The 18,924-nt window shown below is 39.1% G+C and overlaps 1 protein-coding gene and 1 non-coding gene across 22 annotated transcripts in view; both read right to left on the reverse strand.

Annotated features, from left to right (window-relative positions):
• Positions 1–18,924, reverse strand: part of CADPS2 (calcium dependent secretion activator 2) — a 547,933-nt gene that overhangs the window by 62,509 nt on the left and 466,500 nt on the right. For 12 of the 21 annotated variants that reach the window (XM_045495459.1, XM_045495456.1, XM_045495452.1 and 9 more), the window contains 3 exons: positions 17,031–17,187; positions 2,380–2,521; positions 2,135–2,254 (listed from right to left, as the gene is read on the reverse strand). In XM_045495459.1, coding sequence (XP_045351415.1) covers positions 2,135–2,254; positions 2,380–2,521; positions 17,031–17,187 — 419 coding nt within the window. The remainder of the gene's footprint in view (positions 1–2,134; positions 2,255–2,379; positions 2,522–17,030; positions 17,188–18,924) is intronic. The other 9 variants (XM_045495470.1, XM_045495468.1, XM_045495466.1 and 6 more) reach the window with 1 other exon arrangement.
• On the reverse strand, positions 14,000–14,129 carry LOC123607798. The gene has a single exon (XR_006716936.1). It is a non-coding gene; the product is annotated as a small Cajal body-specific RNA 20 (non-coding RNA).

Genomic DNA, 18,924 nt, shown 5'->3' on the forward strand with positions numbered 1-18,924 from the left:
GCTCAGTCAGTGGAGCATGCAACTCTTAATCTTGGGGTCGTGGGTTCAAGTCCGACATTGGGAATAGAGATTACTTAAAAAAATAAAAATAAAATCTTTAACAACTCCCTCCTCCCCTCCCCCTGCAAATAATAAAAAAAAAAAAACTAGTTGTGATTGCATCATAACATTAATAAGTAATTCTGAGCACCCTACTGAAGAGCCTAATGTTGATAATCCTAGCAGAAAAAGATAATAGTGACTAACTTGTATACCATATTTTTTTATTTATCCAGAATGATGAAAATATGAGCACTTTATTTACAAAGCCACAGTCTGTCCTGACTCATGTCCTGAGGGTCATTTTAAAAAGGGGCTTCCAATAATGAGATTCAGGTTTCAGACATACCTCAAAGCTAATAAAATAATAATGACAAAAAAATCTAAATTTCACAAGGTAATGCCCACAATGGTGTTCTTGGTGAAAATCAAGGGGGGGAAACAGATGAGGGATGAGGAAGAAGAGGAGTGAAATTATAAAACAGTATTAAGAAGCACAAAAACACATCAAGTTAGATTCATTATACTTCCCAGACAATTGCCAAGCACACACACACACCACTCTATACACCGTAAGTGCCCAAAGCATTTGCCTGATAAAGATTCACATGTAACCCAATATCCTAATAATTAGCACGGGCACAGTGACGATGTTTAACTTAGAGAAGTATTGCTAAGCTGTCTCGCAAGTTATTCTTCTCTTTCTTGGTCTTTCTTTTCTTGAACGTATGCAGCCTTGACTGGGAGCAGGTTTAACAGTGGTGGGAGGACTGGCACACAGGATGCTGGACAAGTTCTTGGCTAGTGTATTCTCTGGAAGGCTGATACATAAATGAGAGGAGTGAGAGCTTGCTTGTCAGGCAGACCTCAATTCGAAGCTCACCTCTGTCACTCACTTACTGTGAGACCCCGGGCAGGTTCTGTTTCTTACCTTCTTTAGGACTTGGTTTCCTTAACTGTAAAACGGGGACAATGACATTTACCTCACAGGGTTGTTATAATGCTTAAATGAGATAAAGGATTTGGCACTGTAACTGGGACATAATAAATGCTCAATAAATGGTAGCTATTTTTCTTCCTCTAGTATTATTCTTTCTAGCTGACTTCATGGGAGATCTTGGGCAAAACATGGACTATTATTGAGTTCATCTGTTGCCTATGAGGCTCATATTTTTGAAAACTATACAATCATGAATAATGATGACTGATGACAGTAATAATGACAATAAAATCATAATGTAGAATAGGAGTAGTTATTATGATTGGGAGCCTAGGGTGTGCCAGGAACTTTTCATAGTTTTCTCCCCCCTTTTTTCTTCTCACAAAAATGTCTTTAAATTACGCATCATAACCATTTCAGAGTTGAGGAAACTGAGGGTAGGAGAGAACTTAATGAATAACGAGCAAGGGTCTAAATTCAGTGCTGCTCAATTTCAAAGCCTGTGTCCTTTTCGTTTTAATGACCCTTAGTTACCAAATCTGCAATAGGTAGGCTTATCACAAGGTGGAGTTAATAAATACAGTTTTTAAAGATACACAGATTATTTAAAAATAACGGGTCACATCAACTGATACGTGAAAGGACAAAAGAAGAATTTGCTTGTGTTAGGAAATAAAGGACAATCACTTCTCTGCAACCTACAATATTATTTCTTTAGAAGTGAGACTAAGAAAAAAGGATTATATTCTTGAAACTGTTCTTACAATGGTTTTCTACATGTGCAAGAGAACCTATGTGGGAAGTAACAAAGCTGGAGCCAACTAAGGTTCCTAGACATACTGGTACCACATTGATTGCCTGAACTCTATGATTTAGGCTGGAGTCTACAACCTGGGTCGCAGAATGACCTCGGACCAACAGATTACATACAGGCTACATCAATCCAGTGGGTGTTAAAAAAAAAACAAAACTGCATCATCTATCATCGCTATGCTAAGCTTAGCTTAATAGCTTAAAAACTCAAACAAAACCAAAATATGGTGTCCCTCAACCAACGATGATAAATGCCATGCAATCTAAACACATGTGCACAGAACACAGCCCAGGCCATGCACTAGCTCACACACCACCAGGAAATAAGTGAGGAATACACACGTGGACTCATATAAAGAAGCCATCCACGAAGGAGTAGAAAAGCTAGGAATCTGTGGAAGATTAAGAGGCAGACTTGGAACTTTTGGAAGAGCTACATTGGGAAGACTGTTGGCGATATTCCTGTAAAGAAACAAACAACGTGGGAAGGGACCACCATAAGCAAGAACTACAGACGGCCACGTGTAAAGTCATAAGGTCAGGATTGAAGAGACAGATGTTCCATGGACACCAGGCAAGATACCCACTTGACAGGCTGCCACGTCTCTTGCTCGAAGCCTCTGTGAATTGACTGGGCAATGGAGGACTCCATGAGATCCACGTAGCGAACAACCAAGGGCACAAAGATCTCTTGCAAGTGTTTGTGAAATTTTCCATTACGTAAAAGTGCTGAAATAGTCAAGCAGAAATATGTTTGTCAGAGGGATCACATCAGGCATTTGGGAAACAGGGGTGAAAAAAACGTTTCCTGAAAGAGTCTGACACAGAAGAACTGACATAGATGATAATGGGTCTTGCTCCTCATATTGAATATATCATGAAAGCTAATCAAGAAGTATAATCAACCTCCTAAGCATGGCTGTCAAAACTGCAAATAGATTATATCTCTATAAAATGTTCCTGGCAGGTGGTATGTTTTTACTTTCTAAGAGGTTTAACACATGAGGCATAGGACTACTTGCTAGAGATTCAAGGGAGCTGTTGGATACACTGAAGGTCTTGACACATGTAAATATAGTGATAAAGAGCGTTACAATCCCTGTGCTATACTGTGTATCACAAAGAGCTAAACCCATTTAATTCTAAGAGCTAAGCTTGATTACTTGTAAGAGATACACTTATTTAATTCACCAGGAGGGTGACTGTGGCCTTGGGAATGTCTAATCTGATTCATGAACTTTTCAGTTATTTGTGGATTTTCTTGTTACCCAATTTTCCACATGAGTCTTTGAAAACAGCATATCCCCTGCATTTTCCAGGTGTCCATTTGTCTTTAATGAATTCTACTGTGGAACACCCTACTTACAGCAATTGTAGAGGTCTTAGAATTTGTGCTACTGGGACAGGACTGTTTAGTAAGTAGGTAGTAGGTAAGGTGCACCTCCCTATACCAGAAGGTGGATGCTTTCTATGCACAGGACATAATTTCATTAGAAGACGTTCAGTGCTATCTATACACTCTTTGTGTCCCACCCATCCACTCCCCTGACAAATTCATAGGTTGAAATCCTAGCTTCCAATGTAATCGTATTAGGAGGTGGAGCCTTGAAGGGATGATTCGGTCATGAGGGCAGAGTCCTCATGAACAGGATTAGTACCCTCATAAAAGAGATCCCAGAGAAGTCCTTTGACTCTTTTGCCATTGAGGACACAGCTCAAAGATGGCCATCTAGGAAGCAAGTTCTCACCGGACAATGAATCTGTGGGCACTCTGATCTTGGACTTCCCAGCCCCCAAAACTGTGAGAAATATATTTCTGTTGTTTATAAGCCACCCAATCTCTGGTACTCTGTTGTAACAGCCTGAATGGACTAAGACAGCCAGTATGTGTCTAAGTTGCACCATGAAAGAACAGAGAATCTATAGGAAAATACTAAGTAATGTTACGTAATATTCAATAAATAATTTGAAATTTTTTAGATGATGGTACATGTTTGTTTCTCAAGTGAACATATCTTAAACCCAGCTGTGATTTTTTCTGACTCTCCAAGTGAAAACATATTCATTTCAAAATATACATCATGGTTGGCAAAGGTATTTCTGAAGAGATAGTCTTTTAATTGAGCCTAAATGACAGGGTGGCATTCACAGAAGATTTGGAGGGAAGATCTCCAGGTAGAGAGAAGAGCTGGTATGAAAGTTCTAGGCAGGGTATAAGCAGATGCACTTCTAGAAGGATGAGTAAGCCAGTGTGGCAGGAGTAGGGTGAGAGACAGGGAAAGAATAGTGCAAGGTGATGTCTAGATGGTAGGACGTGGGTCCACAGGGAAGCATCATTATTTTTATTATTATTAAGCAGAGGAGTGACACGACAGAATGTGTCTGGCAGCTGTGTGGAAGATGGGAGTGGATGACCAAGGGCGGGGGGGAAGCAAAGAAGGTACCCAGTGCTCAGTGCTTCACTGCAATAGACCAGGTAAAGGGTGATGGTGATGATGAATGGGGACTGGGATTAGAGCAGCAGAGGTGAAAGATGGGGGAAAGTTCTTCAGGACTCCCATTCACTTCTATGGATCTGAATAGCTGTGTGTGCCTGTGTACAAAATCTAATAACTAGTAACTTTAATAGTAATGTCATATAAAATACTCCACTAAATATGCCAATTTCCCACATAAATCTTCCTCAGGGCAAAAATACCCCAAAAGCTAAATAGTGCTTTAAAACTTGGGCAAAGTATGTGATGCTTACCATAGTGGCATGAATACTGCTTTAGCGGATTCAGAAATTTGTCAGAGGCTGGAAAACTACAGACATGTGAAAGTGGGGTTGGAAAAAATTCTAAATGCAGAGGAAAATACAACCCTGTTTTTTTTTTTTTTTTTCCTATTTCTAGTTAATTTGGTTTAGTATTTTTTGTGGTTAAGTAGGTTTTTTTTTCTGGGTTATCTATATGCGAAAAGATTTCCTATTAAAGTGGGAATGATAATCATATTTAAAGATAAATGTCTTATTTAGGAGACTAATGTTATCTTAATGATGTTTTCATTAGCACACTGAAAAGAGCTTTATTTATTCCTAGAGATTCAACCAAAGAACTCAAGGTACTATAGATCATGTAATTCAGTTCCTTTTGCCAAATGTCACCTAAATAAGGATGTTGAACATTAAGGATGAAATATTCTCGCTCAAGCCACCTAAGTCACTGTGGTAAGCAAATTAAAAAATACACCCCTATCTGAATTTATTGGATCTCCACTTCTCTTCCTCCAACTCTCCTCCTTCTTCTTCCTCCTTGCCAGAATTTTTGGAGTGTCAAGCACAGTGCTAAGTCTTTTATATGCATTCTCTCATTTAATCATTACAAAAACTCTATGATAGAAGCACTATTATTATTTTTTTTAGTCTTATCAATAAGGAAACTGAGGCACAGAGGATTTAGGGGGCATGTGGCAAAGCCATCTAGTCATTAAACAATAGAACAAGAGCCCTTAACCTCCACAGAGTATAATACTGCCACCCCTCAATTTACATAACCATAAACTATTATCTGTGTATGCATCCATTCATCATTCATCCAACCTACCAGCAGCCTATCAGCATCTTTTAAGACCTAGAAAAGTAGAGGTTATTATAGGTAGAAAAATCTTGCAAATGATAAACACATTACTCCACATCTTAGATGAATTATGTTTTTAGAATTAGAATTTTGAAAAACTCAGCTACACTATGAATAAGTCAAGAGATTGAGCAAAACTATTACACTCAATGAAGTGAAAAATGAATGAACACTGAAAATATTCAATGTGCTTATAATACACATCGAAAGCTGGACAATTCACATTGCTATGTAGCTAGACTATAGCCTGACCTTTAATTTATGTGGGCTACTAATAAAAAAATGCAGGGACACCTGGGTGGCTCAGTTGGTTAAGTGTCTGACTTCGGCTCAGGTCTTGATCTCACAGTTGATGGGCTGCGTCGGGCTCTGTGCTGCGTCGGGCTGCGTCGGGCTCTGTGCTGATAGCTCAGAGCCTGGAGCCTGCTTCAGATTCTGTGTCTCTCTCTCTCTCTCTCTGCCCCCTCCTCCGCTTGCACTCTGTCTCTCAAAAATAAATAAAAATGTAAAAAAAAAAAAAAATGCAAAGAGCCACAGGCTCTACATCTCAGGTGCTGTTAGGCACTGTTATTTTTAACTAGTCCAAGACCAAAACACACACGCCCCTATGAAATCATTACATCTACAAATGAGAGTAACTCTACCTCATCAAGCCAAACGCTACTTTATTATGCGTTTAGAGATTAGGTATGTTGGTTATTAAGTCATGCTTAGTTTGTTAAAATGAAGCACATAGGAGAATCAATACTCAATGTTGTTATTAAATGTTATAATGATTCTAAAATTAAGAACCAGTTGACTCAAATGTATTTCTAGCAAGAGCTCTCTTTTTTAATACACTTGCTAAGCCCTGAATTCACCAGCTTGTTAAATAAGCCTGTTTCTCTCGTATTCCCACCATGGGAGTGAAAGCAGAGACTGTCCACCAGATCACTATATCTGAAGCTGGTGACTGTACTACCTGCTTGGCTTTTACTTTTTACATCCAAATAGTAATCAAGACCTACGTACTTTGCATCCTTAATATCCATCTCAACACATCCCTTCCTCTCTTTATCGTCACTGCTGTTGCCCTACTTCCTCCAGCCTTCTTATCTCCTGCCTTGCCTAGTGCAATAATCTCTTTCCTGGCCTTCAGGATCCATATTTTCTCTTTGTCAATCAAATCTCAAGCAGAGGGGCTTGCAAATATATAAAACTAGTAATGTCCTTCCTAAAGACTGTAAACCTTTAGTGGATCATCAACAACAAACTCTAAAAGTCTTTGCATGACATGAAGGCCATCCATGCCATACCTTAAAACGACTTCTCTGGCTCATCTCTGTTGCCTGGCCCTCATATTTGCTGTGGTCCAGCCACAATGATTTGCATGGTCAGTTCAAGTCTGTAATTAACTCCTCCAAACCCTTCTGGAAATGCTTTGCTCTGCTGTCCCCTTGCCCAGTTACTGGTTCCCCCCGTTTACTCACTACTTCGTACAGACTTCCACGGTGGTCCATATCATACTTCTGTACCTACTGCCATTTCTAATCTCCCCACAAGGGTGCAGGGTCCTTGAGGCAGGAACCATGTCTGTATTCTTAGTATCTAGCAAAGTGCATGGCTCCAAGCAATTGTTTAGATGTTGTTGAGTGAATAATTACTTGGATACAACATTAAGATGACTACACTATTATTCAGGAAACTGTCTAAGAACTTATTGAAGCCTGTATATCTCTTCAAATTTTATATAGAATATATGGTATTAAATACTATTGGTATGAATATCCTATTTTTTTAATGTTTATTTATTTTTGAGAGAGAGTGAAAGCATAGGGGAGGTGCAAAGAGAGAGAGAGGGAAAGAGAGGCTCCAAAGCTGGCTCTGTGCTGCCAGCACAGAGCCTGATGTGGGGCTCAAACTCAAACCGTGAGATCATGACCTGAGCTGAAATCAGAAGCTAAACCTGAGCTACTCACGTGTCCTTGAATATCTTATTTAAAATAGGGTAGTCCAGATGTCTAAGACCAGACTACTAAAAATTCTACTGGATATGAATGTGGCTATTTTATGTCTCTTATCTTAATGAATGTGGCAAGAGGAGTATTTTTTCTGTTCAGTCATGACTCTTGGTAGCAAACTAACACATCCTGAAGATTAGGAGAAAAGGGAGGTTTTCTCTATTTCCTAAGACCTGTCACAAATGCTTACTTCTGGCCAAAAGTCTGCTCATGTTGCCTCAGGGTGTTCCTTTTTATTTTTTAAAAATCAAATTATAGACCCATTTTCCAAAGTTTTAGAAAACTGGCAATTGGCAGTATTATTTCTTTGGTAATTAGACTCAGGAAAGGTGGGGGGGGGGGCGCGTGGTGGGGAAGGGAGGGATGGAGAGAAGGAGGAAGAGAGAGAAGAAAAGAAATACAGAAAAAATGCAGAAGGAGCAAGAAAGAAAAGCGAAAGCTTCGGGTCAAAAGGCAAGACTAGAGAAACACACAGGACACTGTACTTGTGTATGTAAATGCATGCTCTTTTTCTCAGTTGCCCATATGCCAGTTTGCATTCCACTCCTATCAGACACCGTCAAACGCCCTCTTACTATGGAGCCCCAGGCATCAGAATGAGTGCTTCTATCTTCTCCATACGGTTTAGTAAGGGTAGGCTGCGATTTGGGGCTGCCACCTGTCCAGATCAAGCCTCTGCAGGGCACCCCTTCTAACAGCTTATTCCAAGAGGCAACTCCTCAATGTGGCCTCCTCCAAGAATGCTTCTGACATTATATCCGAGGTGTGGAAGCAGAAAGGACTGCTTGGAAGGAGTCTAAAATAGTGGTTACGAGAATGTAAGTGGAGGACCCAGCATCTACTTTGTTAAATAATCATTTTCCCCTCAAAGATTCCATGTTTCCAAATACCACCTTGTCAGAGAATAATGAAGCATCAATGACATCTAGCTGAACAGTACAATTAGAAATGGCAAAAAGGAAGCAAAAGGCTTAAATAAAAGGTAAACTAGGGATGCTGATGTGCCCAATTATTTTGAGCATCCCAATAATTAATAAATTAATGTTGATTATTTACATACCAAAAAGAGTCTTACATTTACAAAAGTACTTGTCATAGGCTTTTAATAGTAAGATTTCATCTAAGGATATAAACTATGATCCAATTAATAACAATTACTGAAATAGTAATCACTGGACAAGGGAAGAGTAAGCAGATAAAAGAGTTCCTGTATTCTTTTTAGGGTAAAAATAAGCTGTTGACTCCTGAGCCCATTTAATCCAATTTTATACTGTACCACCCCCTTCCAATTAGTCAGCATTAATGGATTACTAGGGTGAATGACTTCTTCTAAAATTCTAAATAGCCATTTGAGAAGGAAACTAGTAATTCATGACCAGCAAAATAAACAGCACTGACCACAATAAAAACAAGACTTTGCCATAAAACAACAATTATTCAAGGGACTACAAACTGTATGGATCCTGCACAGTGAAAACCCAGGAGACTAAGACATAAAATTAGTTGACAAATGTATACAATGAGGATCATTGAAATCTGAACAAGGGCTTCAGGAGAAAAGTCAGGAAGATTTCAGCCTAGAACAGAATGATGTACGAGGAAGAAAAACCACACAGCGAAACAACAAAAAAATCCCCTGAGATCTAGGAATAGCACCAGCCAAGAATCTGGCACATTAAATAGGCACTACATAAATGTGTGTTTACTGAATAAATACCAATAAATATCCACTGCCTAAAGGAAACTCTGAGAGTGTCCCTCCGAAGTTTAAGTAGAATAGGAAACTCACTGGGTTTTATTTTCCTTTTAATTAAAAGCTTAATAAGTAAATCTATATAGTTTGGCAATATTTAATTTGTACAATTACTAGCATAACAACCTCCTAAAACCACATCCAATTCTTCCTTTCCCCCTGGTGCACTTGTTAAAAATTATCTATCTACCTACCTACCTACGTATCTGCCTAACCTACCTACGGAGCGATAGCACTGGTATTATGTTTCCTATATTTTGGACAGCAACCCAAATCCAACAAATCCAAGTTTAAAATTATAATTAAAGATGCCATAGTACAGTACACATAATTGAGTTCTATTTCTACAATCTATTGCATTATAGTCAGTAAGGCATATATGTCCATATGCTCTACTAGATGATAAGCTTTTCAAGGGCCAGGACTGTTTTTTTAATCCAGGTTTCTGCAAAGTGACTGGGACTTGTAAATTTTAGGCATTCAGTACATGTTTGTTGCAGAATTAATTCAGGAAAAAACCCGATATAAACATTAACCAAGGCTTAGGGTAAACATAGACAACGAAGTCTCATGGTCCTGCTCTTCTCATGCTGTCTTTTATGAGATTAATAAAAAATCCAAGTGGAGAAGTCTGTAATTTTATTCCAGTTACATACAGCTTTCTGACTGGGATTATGTTCCTCAATGCCTGCCCTAGGTGATGAAAACAATTGAGTTCGGCTGTAACGTGATCAACAACCCTCAAGTGTAGGCTTCTTGATGCTCATGGCCGTAGGGGTTACAGAGCTTTCTGCAAATCTACTGTGAGGGACACGTAGGCATTTTAGAGCAGGTTATTTTTTTTTCAGGCATTAAGTTCTATGAAAATATAAAAATCAGACTGAAAATTTTAGAGGTCTACATGTGGTAAAGAATCTAGAGCAACACTGTGGAACTCAACTACAAAAAAAAAGGCTAGTGACTGCTTGCTTTTACATTTATTTTACTCTACACACTGGCAGAACACATTCTGACATGTAATTTTGCATTCAGTCAACTCTGGAAACTGGAGTTAAATACATTTTTGCATTTTTGTGGTCATCTCATCATTTGTAAAAGTGCCTATCTATAAAACTAGGCTGGCACACAGCCCTGTTGTCATCTAGAAGTCATATCCTTTCTGCATTGTGCCTGGTAGATGTATGTACAGATGTATCTATAAACACCAATTCGTGAATTTCAGATGCACGGCTCATTTAAGCGCTTGAGACAGGATAACACGCAGGTGTCAGCCCTCCATATTTCAAAGCTTGAAGATTAACCTAATATACAATATGGTGACCTAACCATTCTTCATTTGAAAGAAATCTGAAAAATAATCTCTGATACAGCCTAAGTGTGAGAATAACCCAGCGGGATTTCCACTTCTTCATTTCTTAATGAGTTTTTTGATAATGAGAGGTGACTTTGCCAGTCACTCTGGGCTCTATTATGGCTAATTTGACTCCACTTCACTCTCCTTGTTAATTATTAACACTAGCCTTTTTATCCTCATGAGACCACATTCCAATTTTTCCTTTTTTGATTTTTATGAGCCCATCTTTATGAAGGTGAAAGTCTTGGAGAATAGGTTTTCACTTAGTGCAGAGCCCGAACATTTATTATTCGTTTAGGCAGAGACGCTGTGACATTGATTATATAAGCACGGGTGTTCTTCAGGATGGCTTTAATGTGCTAGCAATGTGAAAAGGCTGTTAATTAAAGAAGAAGCACCGTGGTATTTTTCACTTGGGAATCAGTTCCCAAAAGAATGGTCATTTGCCACTTGCTAACATATCCACAGATTAAAAGGTGACTAGCTCTAAGGGTTTGCCTTTCAGTAGTGCTGAAAGAAATGATTTGTGCCATTTGCAGATGGCTTTCATTTGTCAGAAGCGGTCACTTGCCATATCTATTATCGACAGGACAATTGTGGCAGACAGCACGCAAGGGTAGAATCTATTTGTACTAGCGTTAGAGTCGCACAGCATCATTTAACTATCATGCTAATTGCTTCATTATGAAAACATTTATTTTCCCTCAACTTTAATACATCTCTTTCTCAAAATTGTTTCCTTAGATACCATTTAAAGTAATTACCCACCTAATTATCTCTTTAGTTGGGGCAGGGGGAGTGGATCAGGGTGGACGGAGGTAGGATGGAGGGACGAGCGGGAGCTCAGTCTTTTCTGGACAGAAATGAAGGAGCCAGAGTTTGTTTTCATCATCAGTCCTGCTCTGGGAATCAGTGGGTGAGTCTGTGAGGGGCGGGAGATTGGGGACAGTTGCTAAAATTATGGTGCAGCTGATACTCTTCCCTGGAGGAAAACTACATTTCATCTCCAAGGGTTCTTAAGGCTAAGACTTTCCCCAATCATGCCCAACTCTACGGAAAGACGCATGACCCCGACAGAATTTTTCTCCTCCTTATAACAGAAACTGAATCTGCTGTCTTGAATCTTTCCCCCAACTAATTAGTTCAGTCCCTGGCATTCTCATTGTGGACGTTTCATATCATATGTGATAGGACAACATATACCATTTATCTGATTCTGTACCCTTTGACCAACTCTCTTCCTCTGCCCCCACAACTCAAGGGCTTTATGAAAATTTTCTGAGGTGAAAACAAAACTTCATGGAATCTCCTGTCTTCCTTTAAAAAATTATATTATTTTGTAAATGCCCCAGAATCTGCTTTTGTTTGCACAGGCCAAGACGGAACTGGAGACCAAGGGGGCGGGCTCCTGCTCACCTCTGTCTGTGACTCCCATCGGCCAGCTCCTGCCTGGCCACATCACCTCTTAGGGATTTACTTTCCTAGGCTGGAAAATGGAGAGCTTTGTCTAAAATCCTGTCCCCTTTCCAAAAGATAAACACCTATTTTTAAAATATCCAAGCAGGGGCGCCTGGGTGGCTCAGTCGGTTGGGCAGCCGACTTCGGCTCAGGTCATGATCTCACAGTCCGTGAGTTCGAGCCCCGCGTCGGGCTCTGTGCTGACCGCTCAGAGCCTGGAGCCTGTTTCGGATTCTGGGTCTCCCTCTCTCTCTGACCCTACCCTGTTCATGCTTCGTCTCTATCTGTCTCAAAAATAAATAAACGTTTAAAAAAAAAAATCCAAGCATTAAGAAAGATGGGAAACAACCAGTGGGGACATATTGAATTATTCATTAAAAAAAAAAAACACAAAACAACTCGGCTACCAAGTTTTCAAGGCACAAATAAATGAAGTAAAATTTTTAACCCGTACCTCCACTACTTTGAGGTGTGTCAGTAATTTTTATTTTGGGAATGCCAACATAAGCATGCAACATTATTATAAGTCACAACCATTTAAAATCTATAGTATATAATTAGTTGTGTACCACATGTGGGCTAACAGTAAGCACCGTTATTTAGCAAATTCTCTCCCGTTCCAAGACTGGACATTTCAGAGTGATCTGTTTCCTTTACTCCTGGTTAAAGTTGTAATTAATTATAATTTGGACTCTAACGTTAATTGGGTCAATGTGGAAAAAACTGTCATGCCATAGTACTGATGTAAGGCTCTTTGTTTCTAGGGGGGATTAAAAGGATAGAAGTTTTATGTTTTCCTAAAGCTTTCCAAAAGGCTAATACAGGGGCAGCGGTAAGTTGATATTTTAACATTTGAACTGAGTTCACTAAATCGCCATCTGAATATTTCAGGAATTTAATAAAACAAACACATAATTATTAACAATATTCTTCATTACTATCAAGAGTGAATTAATAGCAAAAAGAAAGTATACTTTACCAACTATCAAGATACTCAGTGGTCTTGGCTTTGGATAGTAACTTCTGAGTTTGAGAGGAAAGTGACTGCATTGTATTTCAATTCCCCAGACTCTACTGTGCTCCCAATACCAAAAGGAAATTATGGCACTGGGGAACTTTTCTATTTACCTCACTACATGGAGGAGCTGTTTTTCTCTGAAATAATTGATGTTTTCTCAAATCTGTTAATCACTGCAAAATCAAAGCCAAGATCTAGACTTACCTCAAAACTGATAGTGCTCAAAAGAGATCAGTAATAAATGCTTCCATGTTTTAGTTGAATAATTTACAACACAACATAAAACTATACTTTATGCATTTAATAGTAGCCAATGTTATAGAAATGGTTTAAAACGGGAAATTTTTAATTTAAAATTCAATTATTTTGAATTAAATATATGCAGGTCTGGCTAAAAATTAACTTTCTGCTATTCTCACTTTAGTGTTCCTTTTTATTTCTCTAGCTCTACAGAAAGTGGTTTATTGCTTTTAGAACAAAATAAGATGCTTTCAGAACTTTTGTTAGTGAAGAAAAACCGCTAGCACTTGAAAACTTTTCGAAAACATTATTTTGTCAGCTGATGGAAGTAGGCACTTCAACAGAGAAAACTCTCCCCCGTGCAACTGTGTGGAGCCCAAGCTGTCCAATTCGATGCAGCTAATGGCTTAGAAGCGGGACTTGTATTTGCAAATGGCCTCATGAGTGTCAGGTCTGCTCTCCTTGCCTTGATGCCCGCGGTACTCTTTCTTCTCCGGCACCCACTCACGGCTCTTTCTCACCACCCTGCACCACGCAATCCCGTACGAGACCCTGTTTAGGTGTGTTTGTTGGGTGCTGCCTATGGATCAGGCAGGGGGTCAAGCTACTTTTGCGACAACACAGGCTAATATCAATCAGCTCATGAGAGTCTGGCAGTATCTAAGGAGAGCCAGAGGCCTCCTGCCCAGTGCTGTCACTTTAGACCCTCGTGTGTCTGTGGCGTCTGCATGCCTGATATAGACCAAGTGGGAGCTCCCAGCAACTGCAGATGTCTGAGGCAGGAAAATAAGGTTATTAGGTCATGACAGCCCTGACAATGATCCTTGAGAGCTGATCTTGGCCTCCAACCCTGGTTGAAGAGAAAAGGGACCCACACAGCCCCATGGGAGAGAGGCCCTTTGTTTTGGTGTTCTTTTTGATATAACTCTCATAAATTCACACCTGCAATGTAAGAACTCTTATTAAAAATAAATACTAGGGATGTCTGGGTGGCTCAGTCAGTTGAGGGTCCCACTCTTGGCTTCGGCTCAGGTCATGATCTCATGGTTCATGGGATTGAGCCCCATGGACTCTGTGGTGACAGCTTGGAGCGTGTTTGGGATTCTCTCTCTCCTTCTCTCTCTGCCCCCAACCCCCCACCCCTGCCCCACTCTCTCTCTCTCTCAAAATAAATACATAAGCTTAAAGAAATAAATATTAAAGGAGGCCAATTCATTGGAGTTTGCAGTATAGGTCCCCCCGCCCAAATTTGTTAGAAACCTATACTTGTTTTCTTCATGCACAAATACTGATATGTTGAATAAGTTAAATGATTCATCACCTTTACTGTTTGACTATGACATTAATAAATGCCTCATTTTTGAATGAACTCCCAAATAAATTTAAATATGGTCAATTCTTGACTTTTTCATACAAATGGAGAAAGCAATGCTCAAAATAAGCCTACAACTATTTGTGTTCAGTTAGGGACGTAATGAATAATACATATATTTATTTTTGACAGCAGGTTTATTGTCTTAAGATAATATGAAACCTGACTTACAAGTTCTTAGCAGAAAATAAATGATGCTAAGAGACTGGGAAAAGAAGAAGGTCATTCAAAGTCTGCTAGCTGGGAGGAGGCAACCAAAGTACAACTTAAAAGCTGGCTGGGATCATTTGCAGAATGAATGATTCACATACAGATAATGTGGGTTTAGCTACTTCTGAGAGTAGACATTGTGGTTAAATATGAATTAGGAAATGTAGCTTAGTTCTTTAGCTTTCTAGTAGGATATTTTGGAAATGAAATTGGATAGGAGAATGAAATTAGTTGAAAGAGTAGAGACTGAAATTTTCACAGACTAATACCTATAATATTTATTTTGTGTCTACTATATGTGCACTATTATGGTGTTCAATCCTCACCACCAATGACACTGTATGTACTATTATTTTCCTTCCTTTATAGATGAAGAACCTAAAGTTCACAGGGGTCAAGCTACTGTCAAAGGTCAAGTTGCAAGTGGCAGAGACAGATGTGAATCTCTCTGGCATCACAGTCCATGTTAATAATTACTAAAAATCACACCTCTCTTACTATAACGGAGGTTCTTGACCTGCCATCCTAAATCTGATGTCTATGGGGAGTCTAATATTACACACAATTTCATATTAATGCAGATTTCCCCCTCCAGCAAAACAGTTACAGTTTTAATCGAGACTGAAAAGGATGAACAACAAAGAAAGGTAAGATGTAACAGAGCAGAGTGAGGAACAAAACCGAAAGAGTAAGTTTTTTAGTTAAAAAAATTAAAAATGTTTGAGAGAGAGAGAGAGAGAGAGAGAGAGAGAAAGAGAAAGAGGGGACAAGGAACAGGGGAGGGGCAGAGAGGGAGGGATAGAGAATCCCAAGCAGGTTCCATGCTGTCAGTGCAGAGCCCGACCCAGGGCTCAAACTCATGAACTGTGAGATCATGACCTGAGCTGAAATCAAAAGTCAGACGCTTAACTGACCAAGCCATCTGGGTGCCCCAAGAGTAATTTTTTTAAAAACAAAGATAAATGTAAAGACATGGATTTAAGTTTAAGCCTAGAAGTACATAACAGTGATGTCCTGGAACGAGGGCAGTAAAAGGATCTGGAGTTTTAAGTTACATTAAGTTTGCAATGTATCACAGGGTGACTGAGTTCCTTGGCAAGTTAGGGCAGCATGAGCTGCACAAAGACAGGGCAGAGGGCCAGCACCTCTCCTGGGGGTCGGTCTGGGTTACTCAGGCCACCTTGTGAGCACTGTGTTCTTCACAGCACCACACTCCAGAGCAATACTGAAACATGGACTGAGGTCTATGCAGAGGAAGGTGGTAAGAGTGGTAATGGGCACAGAAACACTATCATGAGAGAAAGGACTGAATGACCTAGCAATAATGGCCCAGAGAAGAAAACACACAATAGTACAAGGCTGTTACATCGATCACGTAGAACAAGTCAGAAGCAGAGGGGAGGAGGCAGCAGAGATCAACTTGGTCTATAAGGGGAAGAACAGGATAGAACAGGTAATTGGTGACCTGTGATCACTGCAAGTGTTGAAGCAAAGGCCGTCAGTAGTAACCAAACTTGGGTTTAAGGGTACTTTAAAAAGAATCATCATAAGAAAGGCCTAGGAATCTGTGTGTTAAGAAATGTCCCCATAAAGTTCTGATGTAAAACTAGGTTTGTTCTGGCTTCTAGAAGACCATGTACCAGCAAAGTTGTAAAAGTTGTTATTGCATTGGAAAGAAATGTCTCAATAGAGGACCTTTACATCCTCCTAAATTTCTAAATACTGAGAGAGCAACCCATACCACACAGCAATATTACACCATCATTACGGAAGTGAATCCCTCTCAGGCAAACAAAATTGTCAGAATGCATATTAGTAGAAGCCTTAACATAGCATGATTCTTAGAATAATGGCACATTTCTAAGTTGTCTTTCAGAGATGCAAGTATTCTCAAGTGCTTTAGAAATGCTAACCTCTGAAGATTTTCTGATTCACAAGGTACAGCGAAGATGCCTATATTATCAGTTCTTGATAAAAGCAGAAGGGTAGAAATAAGAGGAACTTCAGAGGCCAGTGGAGAAATCTGGGCATATTACTGGTTTCCCCCAGAACCCAGCTTGAAAAAGTCAGGGAGACTGAGAAAACATTAATGTTATCAATGTCAATCTTGTTCAGTGAGTGTGAGAGCTCTATAAATACACATTCACTCACACAACATTCTCTTCATCGACCTTCCCCTCCTCATTTCATATATGAAAGAAAACGCACGTGCTTACTGTCATTTCTGAGGAAATTATTAAGTAGTTGGAAAAGAGGAAAACTATCCCAGGAGTCTTGTGGTTGGGCCTCCAGTGCAGTATCCATATCCACTGTGAATAAAGCCCAAAATTTCTCTGCATGCTCTGCCAATAAATCAGGCCACCAGGCAAATGCCTATAAAAGGATAAATAAATAATGTAAAATTAGATTACTTCTTAGAAATACACACAAATACCCTGCCACCTGAAAACATGTCATTAAAAGTGAAATTGTAATAGAATGCTATAAAATAGGATATGTAACACATTTAAAAATAAGTCTACTCACAGAAAAAAGCGATAGTAGAAATACACAAAAACATTCGTAAGTAGTTATACTTAAATTATGAAACAGATTTTTTGCTTTATATTTTCAAATGTTATATATTAAACATGTATTTTTAAAGTGAAGTGATAAATGTCATTTTGCATTTTAATTCTATTTTAGATTTCCTATTTCATTCAATGCCAAATTTGCTTATTTAAAATTTGTGCGTAACATTTTTTCTCACATTTAAAAAATACTACTTTTATTTGTAGTACTTTAAAAAATAAATCTAAGGTGTAAAGCTAAAATATACTTTCAAAGGGAGGGATTTCTTAACTCTGATGTTAATTAGGTGCTCCAATGGTCTTTGTCGTAACTAGTCTTCCATAGTCTCTCTGATGCCCAGCATTTTAATCTTGCAGGTCTTGGCATTGTATATATGATTATATATGTGAATATTTTAATTTCTGCCTCTTAATTAGATAGTAACACTACAAAGACAAGTCTGTATATGTTCTATTTATTATTTTATAGTCAGCTGGGCATTTTCTAGTGCCTTTTAGGTCATGGCAATATTCACTTTAAAAAATCTGCTGTTTATATGAGTGAAAATAATATTTACTTTCTAGAAAGTTCTTGAAAACCATGTGGTCTGACCATGGACCACAGCACCAAGACTGCCTGCCCATGGAATCCAGCAGCAGGCCCAATCTCCCATGGTCCCTACCAACCAGCCCACCAAGAATCTCTTAATGGGATGATTAGTGAAGGGTTTTCCCTGAGGAAGCCAGTCTGTAGAGACTACAAGAGACGGCTGCTTCTTCATATGTGCAGACACCAACACAAGTCTTTAAGGACCATGAAGAATCAAAGAAACATGATATCAACAAAAGAACAAAATAAAGATCCAGTACCCAACCTAAAGACATGGAGATTTGCAAAGTGCCTGAAAGAATACAAAGATATCATCTTAAAGAAGCTCAATGAGCTACGAGAGAACACAGATGAACAACTAAATAAATTCAGGAAAACATAAAAAAAAAATGAGAAGTTCAACCAAGAGACAGAAACCATAAGAACTAAACAAATATTCTAGAACTGAACAATGACTGAAAAATTCAACAGAGAGCTTCAACAGAGTTGATCAAGAAGAAAGAATCAAATCAATGAACTTGAAGACAAGTAATCTGAAGTTCTCCAGTCAGAGGAACAATAACAATAAAAGAATCAAACAAAGTGAAGAATGCCTACAGGATTTATGAGGTATCTTTGAATAAACGAGTGATAGATATTATGGGAGTCCCAAAGACAGGGGAGAAAGGAAAAGGGGCAGAAAGCCTTTTTAAAAGAGATGGTGGCTGCAGCACCTGGGTGGCTCAATTGGTTAAGCATTCGACTTTGGCTCAGGTGACGATCTCAGTTTGTGGGTTCGAGCCCCATGTCAGGTTCTGCACTGACAGCTCAGAGCCCGGAGCCTGCTTCGGATTTTGTATCTCCCTTTCTCTCTGCCCCTCCCCCACTTGCACTCTGATCTCAAAAATAAATAAACATTTAAAAAAATTAAAAAAAGAAAAGAAAAGAAAAGGAATAGTGGCTGAAAACCTC

Source organism: Leopardus geoffroyi, chromosome A2 (genome assembly GCF_018350155.1).
Source record: "Leopardus geoffroyi isolate Oge1 chromosome A2, O.geoffroyi_Oge1_pat1.0, whole genome shotgun sequence".
NCBI lineage: Eukaryota > Metazoa > Chordata > Mammalia > Carnivora > Felidae > Leopardus > Leopardus geoffroyi.